Source organism: Drosophila biarmipes, chromosome 3R, assembly GCF_025231255.1.
Source record: "Drosophila biarmipes strain raj3 chromosome 3R, RU_DBia_V1.1, whole genome shotgun sequence".
Classification (NCBI taxonomy): domain Eukaryota; kingdom Metazoa; phylum Arthropoda; class Insecta; order Diptera; family Drosophilidae; genus Drosophila; species Drosophila biarmipes.
Genome location: NC_066616.1, coordinates 20,034,608 through 20,052,259, shown reverse-complemented (window position 1 = coordinate 20,052,259; position 17,652 = coordinate 20,034,608). Strand labels below are relative to the sequence as shown.

General features: G+C 46.6%; 3 protein-coding genes across 8 annotated transcripts; 1 reads left to right on the top strand and 2 right to left on the bottom strand.

Moving 5' to 3' along the window:
* The first annotated feature begins 18 nt into the window (after nt 1-18).
* LOC108023926 (serine/threonine-protein phosphatase 2A 56 kDa regulatory subunit gamma isoform) lies at nt 19-12,222 on the top strand. Of its 6 annotated transcripts, none has more exons than XM_017093661.3 (9): nt 19-132; nt 1,827-2,229; nt 3,558-3,732; nt 7,768-7,964; nt 8,037-8,371; nt 8,437-8,667; nt 8,731-9,123; nt 9,189-9,432; nt 10,491-10,951. In XM_017093661.3, the coding sequence occupies exons 2-9, from the start codon at nt 1,876-1,878 to the stop codon at nt 10,635-10,637; spliced, it is 2,076 nt and encodes a 691-aa protein (XP_016949150.1). In that variant the 5' UTR covers nt 19-132; nt 1,827-1,875; the 3' UTR covers nt 10,638-10,951. The 6 variants fall into 6 exon arrangements, with proteins under 6 accessions (XP_016949150.1, XP_016949133.1, XP_016949159.1 ...); XM_017093644.3 differs by having other exon boundaries at nt 21-132; nt 1,674-2,229; XM_017093670.3 differs by lacking the exon at nt 19-132 and adding an exon at nt 338-483.
* Nucleotides 12,223-12,311: 89 nt separating this feature from the next.
* On the bottom strand, nt 12,312-15,714 carry LOC108023968 (importin-13). Its single transcript, XM_017093692.3, has 7 exons — nt 15,549-15,714; nt 14,920-15,416; nt 14,179-14,860; nt 13,521-14,120; nt 13,122-13,457; nt 12,510-13,069; nt 12,312-12,446 (listed from the first exon to the last, which is right to left on the bottom strand). Exons 1-7 carry the CDS (start codon nt 15,702-15,704, stop codon nt 12,362-12,364), a joined length of 2,916 nt encoding a protein of 971 aa, XP_016949181.1. The 5' UTR covers nt 15,705-15,714; the 3' UTR covers nt 12,312-12,361.
* Nucleotides 15,708-17,618, bottom strand: LOC108023976 (uncharacterized). The gene is made up of 4 exons (XM_017093705.3): nt 17,422-17,618; nt 16,774-17,150; nt 15,918-16,714; nt 15,708-15,856 (listed from the first exon to the last, which is right to left on the bottom strand). Exons 1-3 carry the CDS (start codon nt 17,467-17,469, stop codon nt 15,952-15,954), a joined length of 1,188 nt encoding a protein of 395 aa, XP_016949194.1. The 5' UTR covers nt 17,470-17,618; the 3' UTR covers nt 15,708-15,856; nt 15,918-15,951.
* Nucleotides 17,619-17,652: the final 34 nt, after the last annotated feature.

The following is a 17,652-nucleotide window of genomic DNA, read 5'->3' as shown; positions in this document are numbered from 1 at the left end:
CACGCCTGCATCCCTGGCCTGGCAACTCTATTTTCTATTGGGCACCGACAACGTTGCGTGAATAAAACAGTTTACATAAATTATTATTTACAACTGCACTGGCCGTTGATGTTGTGCGTTCGCAGCTAAAAGGTGAACTTGACCCCGGTGCCGATTGTCCGCCGAGCAATTAGGTGTGAAATTCGCGAGCGAGCCTTGTGAAATTCGCACGCGAAAATCGAAGCGAATCGCAGCGATCGAAGAAATTGCAGCGCAAATAATTCGCAGCCTCGGCTGAGTCTCAACGCGAGAGCGGTGTGCGTGTGTGTGAGCCAGTGTGAGTGCGCTGTGCGAGATTCTGTGATTCTCTGTGTGCGTGCGCCAGCGTTTTTGTTAGAACTCGCATTTTACGTAAAGAACAAGCTTTTATCAGCAGTGAATTTGATGTTGGCGAACCTATACCGCAGCAGGGGCAATTTGAAACAGTTCTTGCAGCTTCTGGCGGTAAATTGGCACTTTTGCCCCCCATTATCAACACCCAAACCTCTAAACCCCCTCTAAAAAACAGAATAACCCAAGAACCAACCTCGCCCCTTGACATTCAAAGTTATATTCGTTTCCCCCTCACATGCATATATATATTTATATCTATCTATATAATTATTGTGTGTTTGGGTCTTGGAAGTGCAACTATTAATCGTGCCTAGTACACATTTTATTTTTACGCTCTCTCTCTCCCTCTGTGGCTGTGCTGTCTACTTCTCTCTGTTGCACCCCTTTTGAAAGCACACATTTGCTCAGTGCTTGAACAATATTTGTGTTGAAGAATGCCCATCCTGCACCTCCAAAAGAAATGCGAAAAGAAAATAGTAGGAAAAAATCACCAACACCACCCAAAAGCGCTCTTCTTCCCCCATTTTCCGCGGCATGTCTGGCAACCCTGGCAATTGGTCGACAGCCATTGCTTCGCAACTTGTTGCTCGTCCCTCGCATCGCTCGCTCTCTCTTCTCTCTCCTTCTCTCGCGAGTGTTTTGGCATTTTTGTTATTTATTTCCGTTTTCCGTAAGTTTTATGCGAATCGAAAACAATGAAATGCCTGTACAAAGTGTTAATGCGCTAGTTTTATTCGGTTCGCCTCGAAATTGAAATTCGAAGATTCCTAAATGTCCAGCACCTGTCCAATTGGAAGTTACAGCATTAATCGGGGGAACGTGTTCGGTACCGTTTAGAACCGGATTTGCTAGGCTAGAGAATAAGACTATAAGAATATGATCGCGCTGGCCGTGGGGACTTCTTGTGACAACTTTGGATCTCCAACTCGAAGCGGTTTTCCGCCATTAAGGCAACTCCAATTGGAAAGCGCGCAGCAAGAGATTCTGAAAGGTTGCTCCGTTTCCCATTGGCAATGTGTTTACAGTGGCGGTTAGGAGAATAGGCACTGAAAAGTATTAAGTATCAAAAAATTAAGGAAGAAACGCTTTTGGAATTTCAATTTAATTAATTTGCTAATGAAATAATAAAAATCATAAAGAACTTCAGTGAACCCCTGGCCTGCTTTGAACCCAGTTGTACGGGAATGCGTGTGTGCGTTGATTGTGTTTTTGTGGCTTTAATTGCATGGTGTGTGTTCTTGCTGTTGTTATTTTCCTTTTAGTTATTGCTACGTTAATTTCTTTCTTTCGACACTCCACAGTGCAAATATAATTTTCAGATAGCAATCAATTGAGAGCGGTCCAGTCCGGCTGTTGTATTTGTTTGTTTGTCCGGTTGTTTACGTTTTTTTTCGTTTATCGCTGGTTTTCATTTTGAATTTTTTTTTGTTTGTTGTAAAAAAAAAAACGAGAAGATAAAGGAAGAGCACATCCAAAGAGCCCAAAAAGAACCGATTGCGTATTATGGATAACGAGGCGTTAGAACCAACAACAAAGAGCAGTACGTCGGCAGCGACGCCAGCAGCAGCAGCAGAAACATCAACAGCAGCAATAGGAACAACAACTACAGCGGCAGAATCCAAAAACGAAACGGCCACAAACAACAACACAAGCAGCAGCAGCAACAACATAGTCATACCGGCATCGGCCACTAACGGTATCAAAGAGAGTAACAGTAACTTAAGTACAACAACAGCGGCAGCATCAGCAGCAGCAACCACAATACCACCAGTTGGAACAGCAGCGGCAGCAACAACAACCACAACGGCTACCATACCAATTGTGGTGACCAGCGGCGGTGTTCCAATCAGCAGTGAGGTGAGTAGCTGTCCCCCCAAAGAACACCACCCAACACCCACCACACACTCCCCCACTCACTCACTCTCTCTGTCTGTCTCTCTCTCTCTATCTTTCACCTGTCGCCCTATATGCATGCCCACCGTTATTTTGGCTTTGGACGTAAACCTTAGAATAATGCTTACTCGTACTTTGTGTATGTGTATGTGTGTAATTGGCACTCCATGGAGCACAACACTTCCTTAACTTTATCTTATCTTATCTGTACAAATGATGTGTGTTATTATCCCCCCTCCGCCCTGCTTGATTCCAGTTAGATTGACCAACACCAATTAGATTCGCATTGTTGTTTGTGTCGTTTGGATAACAAATCGAATCAGAAATCTATCACAAGTGCTTGACAAGCCAATCAGCAATTGCCCTTGTACCCCACTTCCAATTCGCCTGCTTTTTGGTGGGAAATCGATTAGCGGGTATCATTTTATTTGATTTCATGATTTTGATTTAAGTTTTAAGAAGAAAATCAAATATAATAGAAGAACTTACTTTTGTATGCGTAAAACACATTTTAAATATAATTTTTTAACTACTACAATTTTACATCATCTTATCTTAATAGTGGTAAAGATGATATTCGAATTACTTCAAGTACTACTGTGAGATTGTGGAAATGATTTAAGCAATCTAGTAATCTAGCTGTAGAATCAGTTTAGAAATCCTTATCTTTTAGTTTTTAATATTAACTTTTGAAAGCCATTTATACTTTTTTGGCTCCATAATATAGAATCCATATTTCAAAATTTTTTCAAATCCTCATGCCTGTTTTCAAACATAATTTTATAAAACCAAGGCAAGCACTTTGCTTTTTGAAACTGCCAGCAAGAATACCTGTACGTTAGTGCCTGGAAATGATATGTACCTAAGTGCAAAACCTGAGATTGCAACACCACCTGATACCTGGTAGATGCCAGCAATACAAACCAATATGTGTGTGGAAAGCCCTCCGACCTTCGAATTCCGACCTCCAAGCCTGCCCCTGACCCAGTGCACATCTCAATGTTCGGCATTACTAAACTCAGACTAAAACACACCCACAGGCAGCTCGTCTTAGGCGCCAAGGATTCGCCCAGTCCAAGGTAAACGCGATCGCCGCAATGGCAGCGAAGGACCCCATCTGCTTTGCTCTGATTTTGCAAGTGCTACGCTTTGAGTATGCTTTCTTTACGACCGTATCTATGCATATTGCTTTGCATTCGTTGTTCCAGCTTTGTTTTTCATTTACTAACTATAAGCCATAGCATTGACATGGACAAGATAACAAGAAACGTGGTAATTGTGCGCACTTGCAGGCTAACAAAGACAAGGACAGCACTCCGCCGCGGGATGCACCGCCGCCCACGCCGATCACCAAGGGTCTGAACCTCACCGGCACCCCGCTCGTCCGCAAGGAGAAGCGCCAGGCCAGCGCCCGCTACAATGCGTCCAAGAACTGCGAACTGACGGCGCTCAGTCCCCTGAACGAGAGTGAGTAAGCCCAGGGGATATGTTACTCTGTAATATATGTATTTCTAAGGACTTAGTTGGCTGTCTCTAAAATTGGCAGATCGGTGGTAAAGGATTTTTAGGTATCTGCTTAGCATACTTTTTGGGGCAGGGTTCCCTACTGAGTGATATGAGAAATCCCAACTCTATTTGAGTTTCTGTAATGCGTTATAAGTTATTTTTTCTTATTATATATCTTCGTTTTTTAAAATACCTTTCCAAGAAGAAATAATTTAAAATATTATTTTACTTGTTTTTTCATTTAATTTAGGGTTATTCAAAGTTTTAGTTCAAGCGAACCACCTAAACCACCAACAATAACTCAGTAAATTTCCGTTGTTATAAGCTCAGCTTTAGTACCTACAAAAGGCCCTTACTAAATATATGTATCTATAGAATCCGATCTGCCGATCTGCCAGTTTGCTGAGAAGAGTCGTCGGCGAGCCGATCTCGGAAGCTTTTGTTAGCGCCGCTTGATTAATTTCGCTCAGCTGTTGCAATTTGTTTATTATTTGTTAATCACGTACGCGAAAGTCAAAGGTCAAGGGAGTGTCGTCTGATTAGGTGGGTGGCAACACTGACGCACGGCCCACCCACACACCCGCACATCCTCGGCCGCATCATTTACACCTCTCGCAGTCTCTCTTTCTCCATCTGCGAAGCCTCAACACATGCGCTCTCTTCGCAGCCTCTCATAGACCGGAAAAATAAATATTGTAATTATTTTACACATCGTTTTCAGCCACACAAACCGAAACTTTCATAATACATGACAAAAACATATGTTAAAACATACAATCATGACCATTTAATATGCACATAACAAATTAATATTTATCAAAAAGAAAGAAATCAAAAAAAAGTTCCCATTAGCGGTTGTATTTGAACCCAGACTTTTCTTGATTTTAAGAGGGATTCTATCTTCAGTGAAGAAAACCCGAATCACTGATCTATTAAATCATCTATTCCTTTCATGTTACATAAAAAGTGGGAAAACTATTTTTACTAATGTTCATAGCGTTCATATCGACCTGATATTTTTCCCTGTGTAGTGCTAATGTCATCGAATTGTTATTCGCTTACCTTTCCGCTAATTGATTGGGCGGTTTCGACCCACGAACCGAGTAAACAATTTTGCTTGTTCAATATTATTGGTTTATTAGGTTTAATTGTTGTTACGGCTCTCCCATTCTACCGCTCTCCCAACTAGACCACCCATCCACCCACTCACTTTCTCTCCCACTCTCTCTGCCATTTCTCTCCTTTCCGCTCTCTCGATATCGATTTTTCCGATTGGCGCAGCAGTCGAAGCAACAAAAAGGAACCGTTTCGAGACCGTGCAACATCGAGAGCCCCGAAAACTTAAATATTAGTTGAAAATATTCGTTCCCCTAGTTAATTGCTCTCCTCTTCTTTCCCCCCGATTTTCCCCCTTCAAATCGTAAGTTTTTATGGATTATTCGGAGTCCCCTCTAGGGGGAAATACGAAAGTTTTACCCAGAGGCGTTGTCGTTCATTTCCATTTTCATTTCCATAGCATATCATTTCGTTTTATGTTCCCATCAGCGCATAATCGCATTTGGCATTAATCTAAAACCATTATCTATATTGCAATTCCATTACAGATTCTATAGTTTCATGTGTAGCGTGCCCCAATTGAGTTTCTAGTGTAGTGTTTCTCATGCGTTGTTGTTGGTCGGCGGGGGCGGCTGAAGAAAAAACGTAAGGAAAAAGGCGTTTCGAGGCGAGATTGAAGATTACAGTCCGAGTGCCGATTTGTACCAAGTGCCGGCACTAATGAGATGGTCTTCGGTGCTATGCTGCTGACGGGCAACGGGCTCAAAGGTCCCAAACAGCAGCAACATCCGCAGGAGCAGCAGAATCAGCAGGAGCCGCAGCCTACCCAGCAACAGGAGCACACCAAGACGGCTGCCATTAGATCCGCCAGCAAGGAGCAGGATCCCCAGCCCATTGCAGCCGGGTATTATGCCCTCGGCATACGCATACCCAAGTCGCCATCGTTCCACAGTGGCCTAGATCAGCTGGCCGACGACGAGTTGGAGGATCAGGATCAGGACCAGCAGCAGCAGCAGGCCGGCAGCAGATTCAAGTTCAGCAGCGTGGAGGAGCTGAAGGCCAAGTTCGAGGGGCGGAAAACGCCCCTCTCGCCGCCAGAGTCAGCAGCCGGAGCATCGGGAGCAGGATCAGGAGGGCCCACCTCCTCGCCCTCGTCCTCGTCCACCAGCTCCAATTCCTCGGCCTCGGCCCTCTCCTCGCTCTCGCAGGCGGCCTCATCCTCGCTAGCCTCAGCAGCGGCCAACTCCTCGGCCTCATCCTCGGCAGCCACCTACGGTGGTGGAGCCAATTCGGCCGCAGCGGCTCTGATAGCCTCCTCGCCCTTTGGATCGCAGTCCTCCACCTCCTCGTTGTCGCTCTCCTCGAATGCCGGCATGTCGAAGAACGCGGCAGGAGCAGGATCCTCGGGGTCGGGTTCAGGAGTGGGTACCTCGACGACAGCGGGCCCCACGAGTAGTGGCAACTCGCTAGTGTCCACTCTGGCACAACACTTCTCGGCGGCCACCTCCGCCGCCGCATCGGCGGCAGCCGCAGCAGCATCCTCCGCCTCGGCGGCGTCCTCCTCGTCATCAGCTTCCTCATCCACCGCCACCAACAACGCAGCCAGCTCCATCGCCGCCAGCAAGGTTTGCAGCTTGCTTTTGTCCACACACACACCCAGCGAACCCAACACCGAACACCCAACGAATCCACAAAACGCCACACGTAACCACTTTCGCACCACAGAAATCACAGATATGACACTTTCTTCGAAGCTTTCACTGACTGAGTTAGCTTTTGGGTTGCCGTTTATTAGAATATAATAAAATCTTTCAAGAAGAAATCAGATACAAATACAAGTTCATTTTATTGCTGTCTTTCGTTGAAAATGTAAATATTTAGGTTTCAAAGAAACTGTGTTTAGAGATAAAAGCTTTAACTTTGCCTTATAAACTATATTGGTTAGATCTAATTTTTTGTACTCTAACGTTCTATAAGTCTACCAAGAATCCCATCAAAGCTAATCCAGTCAGTCGGTTGCATTTCATAAAACCCCACACTATCTGCCCCCCAATTGAACGAACCGAATGTTGATAAACCAAAAAACTACTCTGCTCTCATTTCATCGCTACCTCATCCTCCAGTCACCTGTGAGCGCGGCCGCGGCCATTAAGAACATACTGAATGCCACCAAGAGTGTGGGCACCAGTGCGGCGGCGGCGGCAGCAGCGGCGGCCACCTCCTCCTCCCTATCATCCTCATCCTCCGCCGCGCCGGTGTTGCCGTCGTCGTCCTCCGCCGCCGCCGCTGCCATTTCCACCATCAGCGATATGCCCGCAGAGGAGCTGCGTCCGACGGTGGCCCAGAATCTGGTGGGCGGCATTAGCATCTCGTTGGGAATCGGCCAGCGCAATGGCGGGGCCGCACCCGTATCCGCGTCATCGGCAGTTTTGGCGCCATCGAACGCCGGCATGGTGGTGACCACGTCAGGCCTGAGCATCCGGCAGAACGGTGACATACTCCCGGCACATCCAGGAGGTCATCCGGCGGGTCTGCAGGCTTCGCCACAGACGCTGCAACAGCTGACGGGCAGTCCAGGAAGGGCTCGCGACCGGAATCTGTTCTACTCGCCACCCACCGCTTCGGTTGCCCTGGCGCTGCCTGCACTGCGAGGTGGCTATCCCAAGTGGCTCCGGGTCAAAGGCTATGGTGGAGTGGTTGCTCCCTTCCCATTGCCCTTGGGCCTTGAGGCCCGATCTTGAACTACTTGAACTGATTTTTTCTGATCTTCATTACGTTCGTTTTGAGTTTCGCTTGCCTGCTTTTGTTGGTCGTTTAGTAGTAGAGTTGTACGTTTTATATCTTTACTTTGTCATAAGATTATGTTTTTATGCTTTATGAGATATGATATCCCATGGGATGGCCTGTAAACTAATGATGTTTTTTATTGTATTTCCTTAGAAACGCCCGCCAGCGAACGAGAGGATCTGTTCATAAAGAAGATCCGACAATGCTGCACACTCTTCGACTTCTCCGAGCCGCTGAGCGACCTCAAATGGAAGGAAGTGAAGCGTGCGGCTCTGCACGAAATGGTCGATTTCCTCACCAACCAGAGTGGCGTAATCACCGAAACTATTTACCCGGAGGCGATCAACATGGTTAGCTCACGTTTCTACTACTTCTCGAATCAGAAAACATACTTATACATATTTTTTATTTGCTTTTACCAGTTTTCTGTCAATCTTTTCCGCACGCTGCCGCCATCCTCTAATCCGAATGGCGCCGAGTTCGATCCGGAGGAGGATGAGCCCACGCTGGAGTCCTCGTGGCCGCACCTGCAACTTGTCTACGAGCTGTTCTTGCGCTTCTTGGAGTCACCGGATTTCCAACCCAACATGGCTAAGCGTTTTATCGACCATCAATTTGTATTACAACTATTGGATTTATTCGATTCGGAGGATCCACGTGAACGTGATTTCCTAAAGACTGTTTTACATCGCATCTATGGAAAATTTTTGGGCTTGAGAGCATTTATTAGGAAGCAGATCAACAATGTCTTTTACAGGTGGGCTGGCTTCTCTTAAAAGCTAATCATATTTAGTTTTTAAATGAACCGCTTTGTTTTCACAGATTTATTTATGAAACGGAGCATCATAATGGCATAGCCGAACTGTTGGAGATCCTGGGCAGCATTATTAATGGCTTTGCTCTGCCACTGAAAGAGGAGCATAAACAATTTTTACTTAAGGTATTGCTGCCATTGCACAAAGCCAAGAGCCTCTCGGTCTATCATCCGCAGCTCACCTACTGTGTGGTGCAGTTCCTGGAGAAGGATCCTAGTTTATCCGAGGCGGTCATCAAGTGAGTAGAGGATTTTGATAAAACAAATAAAATTTCTTAATATATTCGTCATATTGCCTGCAGAAGCTTGCTTAAATTCTGGCCGAAGACGCATAGTCCCAAGGAGGTGATGTTTTTGAACGAGCTGGAGGAGCTGCTGGACGTGATCGAGCCGGCCGAGTTCCAGAAGGTGATGGTGCCGCTCTTCCGCCAGATAGCCAAGTGCGTCTCCTCGCCGCATTTCCAGGTGGCCGAGCGGGCGCTGTACTACTGGAACAACGAGTACATTATGTCGCTGATAGCGGACAACTCGGCGGTGATATTACCCATCATGTTTCCGGCGCTCAACCGCAACTCAAAGACGCACTGGAACAAGACCATCCACGGTCTGATCTACAATGCGCTGAAGCTGTTCATGGAGATGGACCAGCGGCTGTTCGACGAGTGCAGCAAGAACTACAAACAGGAGAAGCAAATGTAGGTTTTGGGCTATAGGTAGTTTCTTATCTTTATAACAAACTAATGGGTTTTTTTCTCTGCAGGGAGCGTGAGAAGCTGTCGCAGAGGGAGGAGCTTTGGCAGCAGGTGGAGAGCCTGGCCAAAACCAACCCGGAGTGGACGAAGTCGGGCCGCTTCAACGACTGCCTGCCGCTCAGCGACAACCGGGCCCTGTACGACCAATACAGCGAGAACAGCGATCTGGCCTACGACCAGAGCGAGCAGAAGGCGCGCCAGCCGCCGCCTCCGCTGCCGCCCCAGAAACAGGCGCTCCAGGAGCCCCGAGAGGTGAGACAGGCACTTGCCACACTAACCACACTAAACAACTACTAATCCGCCACCATCCGTGTGATCTTGGCCTGGTCTGCTGTGAGCCGAGAGCTGTGCCCGGCCAAGGCCCGCTCTGGCTCAACTCTAATTCTAATCGAACGAATGTCTGTTAAAATAATCACACTCATGTCATTTAAAAAAATACATATTTGTATATCTTTAACTTTGTCTATTTATTTATTTACAACTTATTTGGTTTCCTCACCGTCTGCCAACCCAAACGCATCCACGAATCCACCCGCGACACAAAAGCTCTGAACTAAACGTGTGTCTAACATCTGGCTTGCACTTTCGGTTGAATGCAGTGGTTCACCTCATACGAACTCGGGCGGAAACCATTATTAATAGTACTTATATGTTGATTGGTTGTTACACTGATAATTTGCATCATCCACCAGCTCATTTGTGATCTTTCCTGATGTGAGAATGTGTCCCTCTTGTAACACTCATCTCAATAGATTTATTTTAACTCTACAAAGTTGAACCTTTTGTTTAAAATACTTGCCATTTTCGAGCATGTCTCTAGAAATCTCTAAGAATTTTCTTAGTTACCTCCATATTTCTATCCTTTTTAATGTGTTTCGGGGTTGAAATACCTTAATCTTACAATCTGTACTGTAAATATATAACAAAATTGACCAATGGGAATAATTTTAACAACTTCTTAATTCAGTTACTTGAAAGTAGTCTTAACTCCTTAACATTTTGTTCACAACTCAAGACCTAAAGCAAAAAACACCTACCCGCACTCGATCTCTAACGGACTTTGTACTATAAAAATAACTCAACATTGGGGTTAGTTGATGTACAAAACGTAGTAATATTGTCCTAGTGGTGGTCACATAGGGATCCACCAAACCCAGTCCAATTTCGGGTTCCATCAAGCACCCGCACTCGATATCGTAACGAAAATCACTCGCACCACCGTGTAACCTCACCTGTCCAGTGTGTTGAGATCCCATAATCCAGCTAGTGGGTCCATTCTCTATAGCCAAACCCCTTCCCGTTCCACACAGATTCGGGGCGAGCGGAACAAGGACAAGCCGCTGCTGCGCCGGAAATCGGACCTGCCCTCGGACAGCGGGACCGTGAGGGCGCTCATCGAGCACAAGCGGACGGATGAGTACCTCACCACGCCGCCGCCGGACGGAAACAACTGCTAGGAGGCCACCAATGCTATATCTTTAGAGCCCGAGGCCTGAGCCTTTGGGCACATAGTCCAGAAGGCAAACCCAAGCACACACACTCCAAACCTAGGCCAGAAAGCATATATACACGCGCCCAGAGCGGAAGGATATATCCTATAGGATGTACACCACATTTAGAACAAACAATTTTGAACAAAGCATTTGCATTTTGGGGCTTAGTGGGGGCGTGGCAGCCGGAATGCAGCACAATTTCTTTCTATAAACATGCAAAATACCTATCTATAACGAAAACGCATAGTACCAATAAAGATCTAAAATCCCAAACGAGATCGATTATGCTATTATTTATCTCTGCGAATGTATTTTGAGTTCATTTTCCTTCGCTCGCATGCCAGAGTTAAGCTTTCTTTTCATTTCCCCTTGCATTTGCATGCTGCTGCTAGCTTTGCTTACGAACTAGAGCTCTTTAGACTCGATCAGATATATGCAATAATTTTTGGTATCCCAATTATGCTCTTACCATTTCAGTAAAAACGTGAATATATAATTGTACAGTTGAATTTGAATTCTCTAACTTAAAGCGTAGGCGTTTACCACCTTGATTGACTATATGTCCCTCGATATATACATACTTCTGCCACATACTTCGACATAGCTATACGACATCCAAGCCACTCGACATGCATACACAACCTACTAAAATTTACAATATTATATGCTATTTAGCCTAGCAGTTAGCAGCTTACCTATAAATATTTATAGAAACCCAAAAACAAATTAACCAGAACAGATAGATTGTGGTGTGTATGTACATGAGTGTATTTTTGTATGTATTACATATTATGTATGGAAATATATGTGGGAAACCGTATTCCTAGAGACCTAAAAACGTTTCTTGGAGGATGATGAAGGCCTAAAGAATGTGCCAATGCCCGGCCCCCAACCACAGTTGATAACCAGCAGGATATATGTTATAAGCATCCTTTTACCTTCGTCAACCCCCACTCATTCATTCGCCCCAACAGACTGGGACTTTGCTGGTCGTAGCATCTACTTCTATGTGTTAACCTAAAGATATACCTATTTAGTGTGGGATCCGTGTCAGCCACTCGCTTGGTTCTATAGTCATAAACGGGTCCGTTAGACAGAAGTGCAGATACTCGCAACCTTAATTCTGGATAAAGGCGACGAAGCAGATCAAAAGTTTTGCTACCACTACCAAGTGATGTACACGCCAGGAAAACGAAAGGCTTCAGTTTAGCTATAGACACAAATATATATTATATAAAGAGATGTATTTACATATTTTTGGCATTATAGATACATACACAGTGTGGAAATTGCAAAACAATAATAATGCGGAAAGGCAAAGGGAAAGTAATTCTTAGAAAGGCAGATTTTTTCATACAGGAAACGGTGAAAATCAAACTTTTCAATATAAGAATTATATTATACATAAATAATAAAAAAAACTATAATATTTACTAAAAGTGAAAACAATAAATAAACCGAGTTGTACACCCTTTAATAAAATATATGTGAAAATTGTAAATGGAGCATGTAATTTTGTAAAATTATAAATAAAAGTTTATCGAGTCGAGAGCGCTATTGAACCTATGCCTGGCGGCGAAACTTAGGAAGAACATTTACAGAGCTGCCTAATTACAAATAAAATAAACTAGATCTGAATTTGGGTGATGGGAGAATGTCACGTTGCCATTTTATTGCAATCATTTGCTTTACTGAAACTTTTCAGTGAGTCCTCGTGTTTTTATAGCCATCTCAGACAGATGCTGCTGCAGCAACCGTTTGTTCACCTTTTCCCTGTGAAGTGAAAAGCACAATCTTTAAAGAAGAGATCCAGGGAGAAGAAAGGTTCTCACTCACTTCACAATTAGAGCCGTGTACCGCGACTTGTCCGCGTCCGTTATAAGCTGTGTGGGAAAGTTTGGAGTAGCCATCAGCGTTTTCATCCAAACGGCCATCTCAGCTGGGTACTTCTTGTTCATGGCCAGGAGAATATCAGCAAATTTGTCCACCTGCGACCTCGGCGTGAGATAACCCACGCACATCATCGCCGTGTATAGGGTCTGCTCGCCCGTGGCGAGAACCACCTCGGTGACGTGGGGATGGTTGCGAGATTGCATGACGAAGTGGGCAAGAAACTGAATGCTGTTGCGGATGGCTCCGCTCTCCGGCAAGGTCATACCCCGCTGGGCGTAGAATACCAGTCTGTCGTAAGCCAGCGTCTTGTCCTCCAGCACTTGGGGGATTTTCTTGACTATCTGCGAGAGACAGCCAAAGAAGGTCTCCATCGTGTCGGAGATGTTCGAGAAGTTTTGCTCGGGAGTGCTCTCAAACAGCTTGAAGCTGTGCTGAATAAACTCCCTCAGAAGCTGCTGCATCAGCGGCTTGCAGCCCTCGTCCTTGAAGAACATGACTATGGCCTGGAACAAAAAGGTAGATGTGTTAACTTTCTCACTTGATACGAAATCTCACCGTTTTGGATATCTCTAAGGTGGGTGCGCAGCATCGAGTCTGGAAACTGGCCACAATGAACAAGCAAAGATCCTGGAGCATAGGCTGGAAGCTGCTCCTCAAGTTCATTATTGCATGCTTCATGGCACTGCAGGCGGCCTCGAGCACATCGATTTCCTCTACCCACATCTCGGCGATGCGCTTAAAAATGGGCATCGTGCGCTGCATGACAAGGAGAACGGGTTGGACGATCGGTTGGGGCTTGGTTTCATCGTCCACATCCGTGTTCAACGACGAGAACAGAGTAGAGATCATGTTCAGCCGGAAGATGGTTCGAATCCGAGCAGCAGGAGTTTTCTGTAGGAGATAAAAAGCGGTTAGAGCCATTCTATAGTTTTAATTCATATACTATTTTCTTACCGACTCTGCTTGGCAAATGGCCTGCAACTCCTCGAAGCATGGACTCACAATGATGTCCAAATACTTGGGTATCTCCTCCGGCTGCAATAAGCTCATTAGCTTGCCGATGCTGAACATGAGCCGCACCGAATCCGAGTTCTTCATGCGTCCCGTGTTGAGGGAGGCATGGCAGGCATTCAAGAGCGGATCAGCGTACGGTTTAAGCTGTAGCTGACAGTCGCGGCACAACTCCTTCAGGCCAAGCGTAGCCTGGGCGGACATTGACGAGTTCAGGCCGCGCACCAACAGGTTGATGGCTGGCGGTATGTAGGCGGGATTCTCCTTCAGCCAATTGCAATAAGAGCCAATGGTCTCCAGAGCAGTGCCCAGTAGCTTCACGTTGAGCTTCTCGTACGGGATCTCGGCCAGAACTCTCATAAGTCTCGGTATCTGACGCGACTCCTCGCCGCCAAAGTGCTCGGCCACCGACTGGAAGGAATAGATGCAGGCCTCCAGCTTTGTCCAGTGAGTCGGGTGTCTCTGAAGGTCGGCAATGGCCTCGTCTAGCATGGCTGCTAGGATCTCTAGTATGTAGTCATTTAAAACGTCGTAGCAGTACATCTGAAGAAATTGAATTTATTAAAAAGAGTGCCACAAAATAACGACAACAGCCGCTCACAAAGGTGTCTGATATGTCCTGCCTGTAGCATCTGAAGCACTCCAAATCATCAGAGTTCCACTTGGCGAGAGACTTCTCGTCCGGCTGTTCCGATTTCCTCACCAGAATTCTGGTAAGGTGGGCGTACAGCGGTTTTATGTATTCCCAACACTTGTGCTTCTGCTCGTCGTTCTGCATGGCGAACACCTCATCCTGCAGCATGTACCAGAAGGCCAGGGCCATGGTGCTGCAAGACTCTTCCACCGGGTAGATGCCCGGCTTGTCGGTGCAGTGCAGAATCTCCTGCACTATGCGATGAACGAGCACAGATAGTTCGGGATCCGATGACGTGATGCCGCTAAGCAGCAGCGTGGAGTGCCTCTCCACGGAGGACACGAATAGCATGTAGATGTGGACGATGATGTCCTCGTTGTCGTTCTCCCTCTTCCATTCAGTTTTTGTTATTTCAGCTAACGAGTCCAGAAACATTTTGATGAGAACGAACGCAGTCTTCGGGTAATTGTGGCAATCTGGCTGGATGATGATGTTGACCAGCGTCTTCAGACAAGACTCGGCCAGCTCGTTCTCATCGGCAGTCATGCAACCGTCGCCCGCATGTATGCAAGGCCAGTAGCACTTGTGGACCACCTCGAGCAACACGGCTGTGATAGTGACGCAGCCCTCAATGGAATAGCCGATGTTCCTGGGGGAGATGCAAGATCAATTAGCTGAAATACAATGCTTTTACGATTTCAAACTTACTTAATCCAGGTTCCTACGCACTTTACAGCCCGGTTCATGTTGCTGTACGTCTCTGCGTCCCAAACACGGTTCATCTGGAGCTTCAAATACCTCTCGGCGGTCTGTAGAACGAGTGGCACTCGCTTGCCGATCTCGGCGCGCAGCGTGGCCCGCTTGACGGATGTGTGGATGACCTGGGCCTCCTCGGGTATGGCCTGTAGCACCTCTAGCATGATCCATAGTTGCACATCAGCACTGACATTTGGCATCCGTTGGTTTTGGAACGTGTTGATCACCTCCTCGATGGCTCCCGGCCATTCGCCCAGCATGTGGACTATGTAGGCGCCCAGCGAGATGCACAGGCGGTTGAGCACGATCTTCGGTCCGCCGGCGAAGCGAACGATGGACTCGAGGATCTTCTGCTTGAGCTCCTCGCGATTCTCGGGCGGCACCTCGTGCCAGTGCTTCATCAGCTTGGAGTGCAGTGTGATGGCGCCGAAGAACTGCACCTCCTGGCTCTGTGTGGGTGGTCGGCGGGGTGGTGCAGGTGGCAGGTGGGAGTTGGCAGTGGGAGGTAGGTGCATGAGTATACATATCCGGGGCTATCGATGCATTGATGCGCAGGTCCTGCCTGGGTACTGGGTACTCACCTTGCCGAGCTGCATTAGCTGCCAGGAAAACTGCCATGCCTGCGGGCTGGCCTCCGCATCGGTCAGCCACTCGTGGGTGATGGCCTGGTTTTGCGAGTTGGAGCGATAAAAAGAGACCACCGCCTCCTCCAGACGGACGATGTCGATGGGCTCCATGGGTGCTAGAGATGCTTGTTGCTGTTGCGTTTGCTGCCGCGGGGCAGGCTCCTGTCCGTCGATGTTAATCCTCGGGTCGTGGTGGTGGTTTTCTTCGCTGGCGCTGGGCGAGTGTTACCGTTCGTGCGCCGTCACGAATTACCGCTTACATACTGTGAAAGCCAAGCGTCTATGGTCACTCTGCAAAGCTGGGCGGGAAATTTGATTACTCACCATTGCCTCTGGTGCATCCGATTCGGGCGAAGTGCTAGCACTCGAAGTTGACCTTCAGGTGCCAGCAGAAGTAGACAATCTTCGAGCACTGCTGGGTGATCAGGTCTTTGCTGTCCTCGTCAATAAAAAGCTCGATCAACTCGTTGGGACACAGGTCGGTAACGAGATCTCCATTATCATCACAGGGGTCGAGAGGTGTGCGGTTCACTACGCTCCATTTGTCCGTGACCAAATCGGGATTTTGCTTCTCCATTAGCGAGAAAATGCTGCAAAGTGGCTCCCCGGGACGGACTAGGGGCAGTACAAAGGTGCAGCGCATGAGGTCAAAGAACTTAATAAACGGCATGCACGAGTGGGGCGGACACAAGGTGTCCACCGCGTTTACAACCCATTCTGCAGTCTCGTCGTCCACACAAACGATCAGCAGGTTCGAGCAGAACTTCGCCATCGAAATGCAATCACTAAAGTGAAGGGCTTTTATGCTGCACGATTCGAATAGTTCGAAAATATGGGACATCAAGGCCTCCGAATCGACTTCCTCGCAGGAGTCGAGATTGCTGACGACCAAGCCGTAGCGGCGGTTCTCGGGCATGGTCCGCGCGTAGGGTGGACGGTTGTCTGGCTTGCCGCAGTTCTGCTGCTGGCAACAGTCCTTGGTCCTGTCGATGCACTGCGGGGCGGCCATGCCCGTGCTGCACGAGGGTTGCTCCTCCTCCATGCTGGAGGACGATTCGCATTTGAAGCCATCGCCTTCATCGGTCCCAAGTCGATCCGTTTGCGAAAACACAGGCATTGTGCTAGGGAAATAATAATTTAATAATATATTTGGGAATCCCAGTAAATTCCACTGGCTTACCTGTCACCGGCAGCTGGGTTTTCTAGCTCTAAAGCCCTCTTTTTGGGCAACCCAGAGACGGCGCTGCTGCTGGAGGAGCGCGAATCCGGAGTCACGTAGTACAGCGAATCCACAGCTTTGCCATTCTGGAGCACCTGGCGATGGAACCGCACGAAACCTACGAAAGTCTTGTTGTCAAACACATTGAATGCCGCATCTGCTCTCGGATCCTTCAACGACATCTCACGCAAAATGTCTGAGATCACCTCCTTGTCTGTAACGCTCTTATCGGATGTAAAGATTTTAATCTGGTAGAGGGGTATGGCTGTTATTGGTTCCAGTTTTTGTTTAAGTTCCAATATTTTGGCATATTCAGAAATTTCAAAAAGTGTGGGTTTCTGTAGACAAAAGAACGGGGAAAAATAGTATTAAATTATTGTTATTATTATTACTATTATAACCAATAATATTTTTGCTTAACGAATTTAAATTTAGATTTTAATCTAAGTAGCGCTCAATAATTTATAATATTTTACAAAATTGGTAGCAATAAAAAAATTGGTTTTGGAATGTAGTAAGGGAGTAAACCTGGACCGATGCAATTTTTTTACAATACATGAAACTCCCGAATTTTCGTATCAACCGCGTAAAATATATTATTTCACTTACAATATTCTGGTTATTTGCTGAACTTGTAAAAACTTGTACGAGTAGCATCTTGCTTGAGTAAAATAGCGCAAAACTACGTGAAATTTCAGTTTTTGTTAACGTGAGAATGAGCACCTAAAAATTTGTAATATTTTACAAAAGTTGTTTTAGAAAACTTGGTGTGTTAACTGTTAGGAAAGCAGTACAGAAGTGAACCCTATAGACATGGGCACCCCCAAGTTCGAGTGGATG

Excerpts from the sequence above, each read along its gene's own strand:
- LOC108023968 (XM_017093692.3), bottom strand. The coding sequence starts at position 15,704 with ATGGAGCCCATCGACATCGTCCGTCTGGAGGAGGCGGTGGTCTCTTTT. Across the intron at positions 14,121-14,178 it reads AGGACATATCAGACACCTTT|ATGTACTGCTACGACGTTTT; the intron begins GTGAGCGGCTGT and ends CAATTTCTTCAG. Across the intron at positions 13,458-13,520 it reads CCATTTGCCAAGCAGAGTCG|AAAACTCCTGCTGCTCGGAT; the intron begins GTAAGAAAATAG and ends TATCTCCTACAG.
- LOC108023976 (XM_017093705.3), bottom strand. The coding sequence starts at position 17,469 with ATGCTACTCGTACAAGTTTTTACAAGTTCAGCAAATAACCAGAATATT. Across the intron at positions 17,151-17,421 it reads CAGCAAATAACCAGAATATT|AAACCCACACTTTTTGAAAT; the intron begins GTAAGTGAAATA and ends TTTTGTCTACAG. Across the intron at positions 16,715-16,773 it reads AACCCAGCTGCCGGTGACAG|CACAATGCCTGTGTTTTCGC; the intron begins GTAAGCCAGTGG and ends TTATTTCCCTAG.
- LOC108023926 (XM_017093614.3), top strand. The coding sequence starts at position 5,553 with ATGGTCTTCGGTGCTATGCTGCTGACGGGCAACGGGCTCAAAGGTCCC. Across the intron at positions 6,453-6,950 it reads GCTCCATCGCCGCCAGCAAG|TCACCTGTGAGCGCGGCCGC; the intron begins GTTTGCAGCTTG and ends CTCATCCTCCAG. Across the intron at positions 7,965-8,036 it reads ACCCGGAGGCGATCAACATG|TTTTCTGTCAATCTTTTCCG; the intron begins GTTAGCTCACGT and ends TGCTTTTACCAG.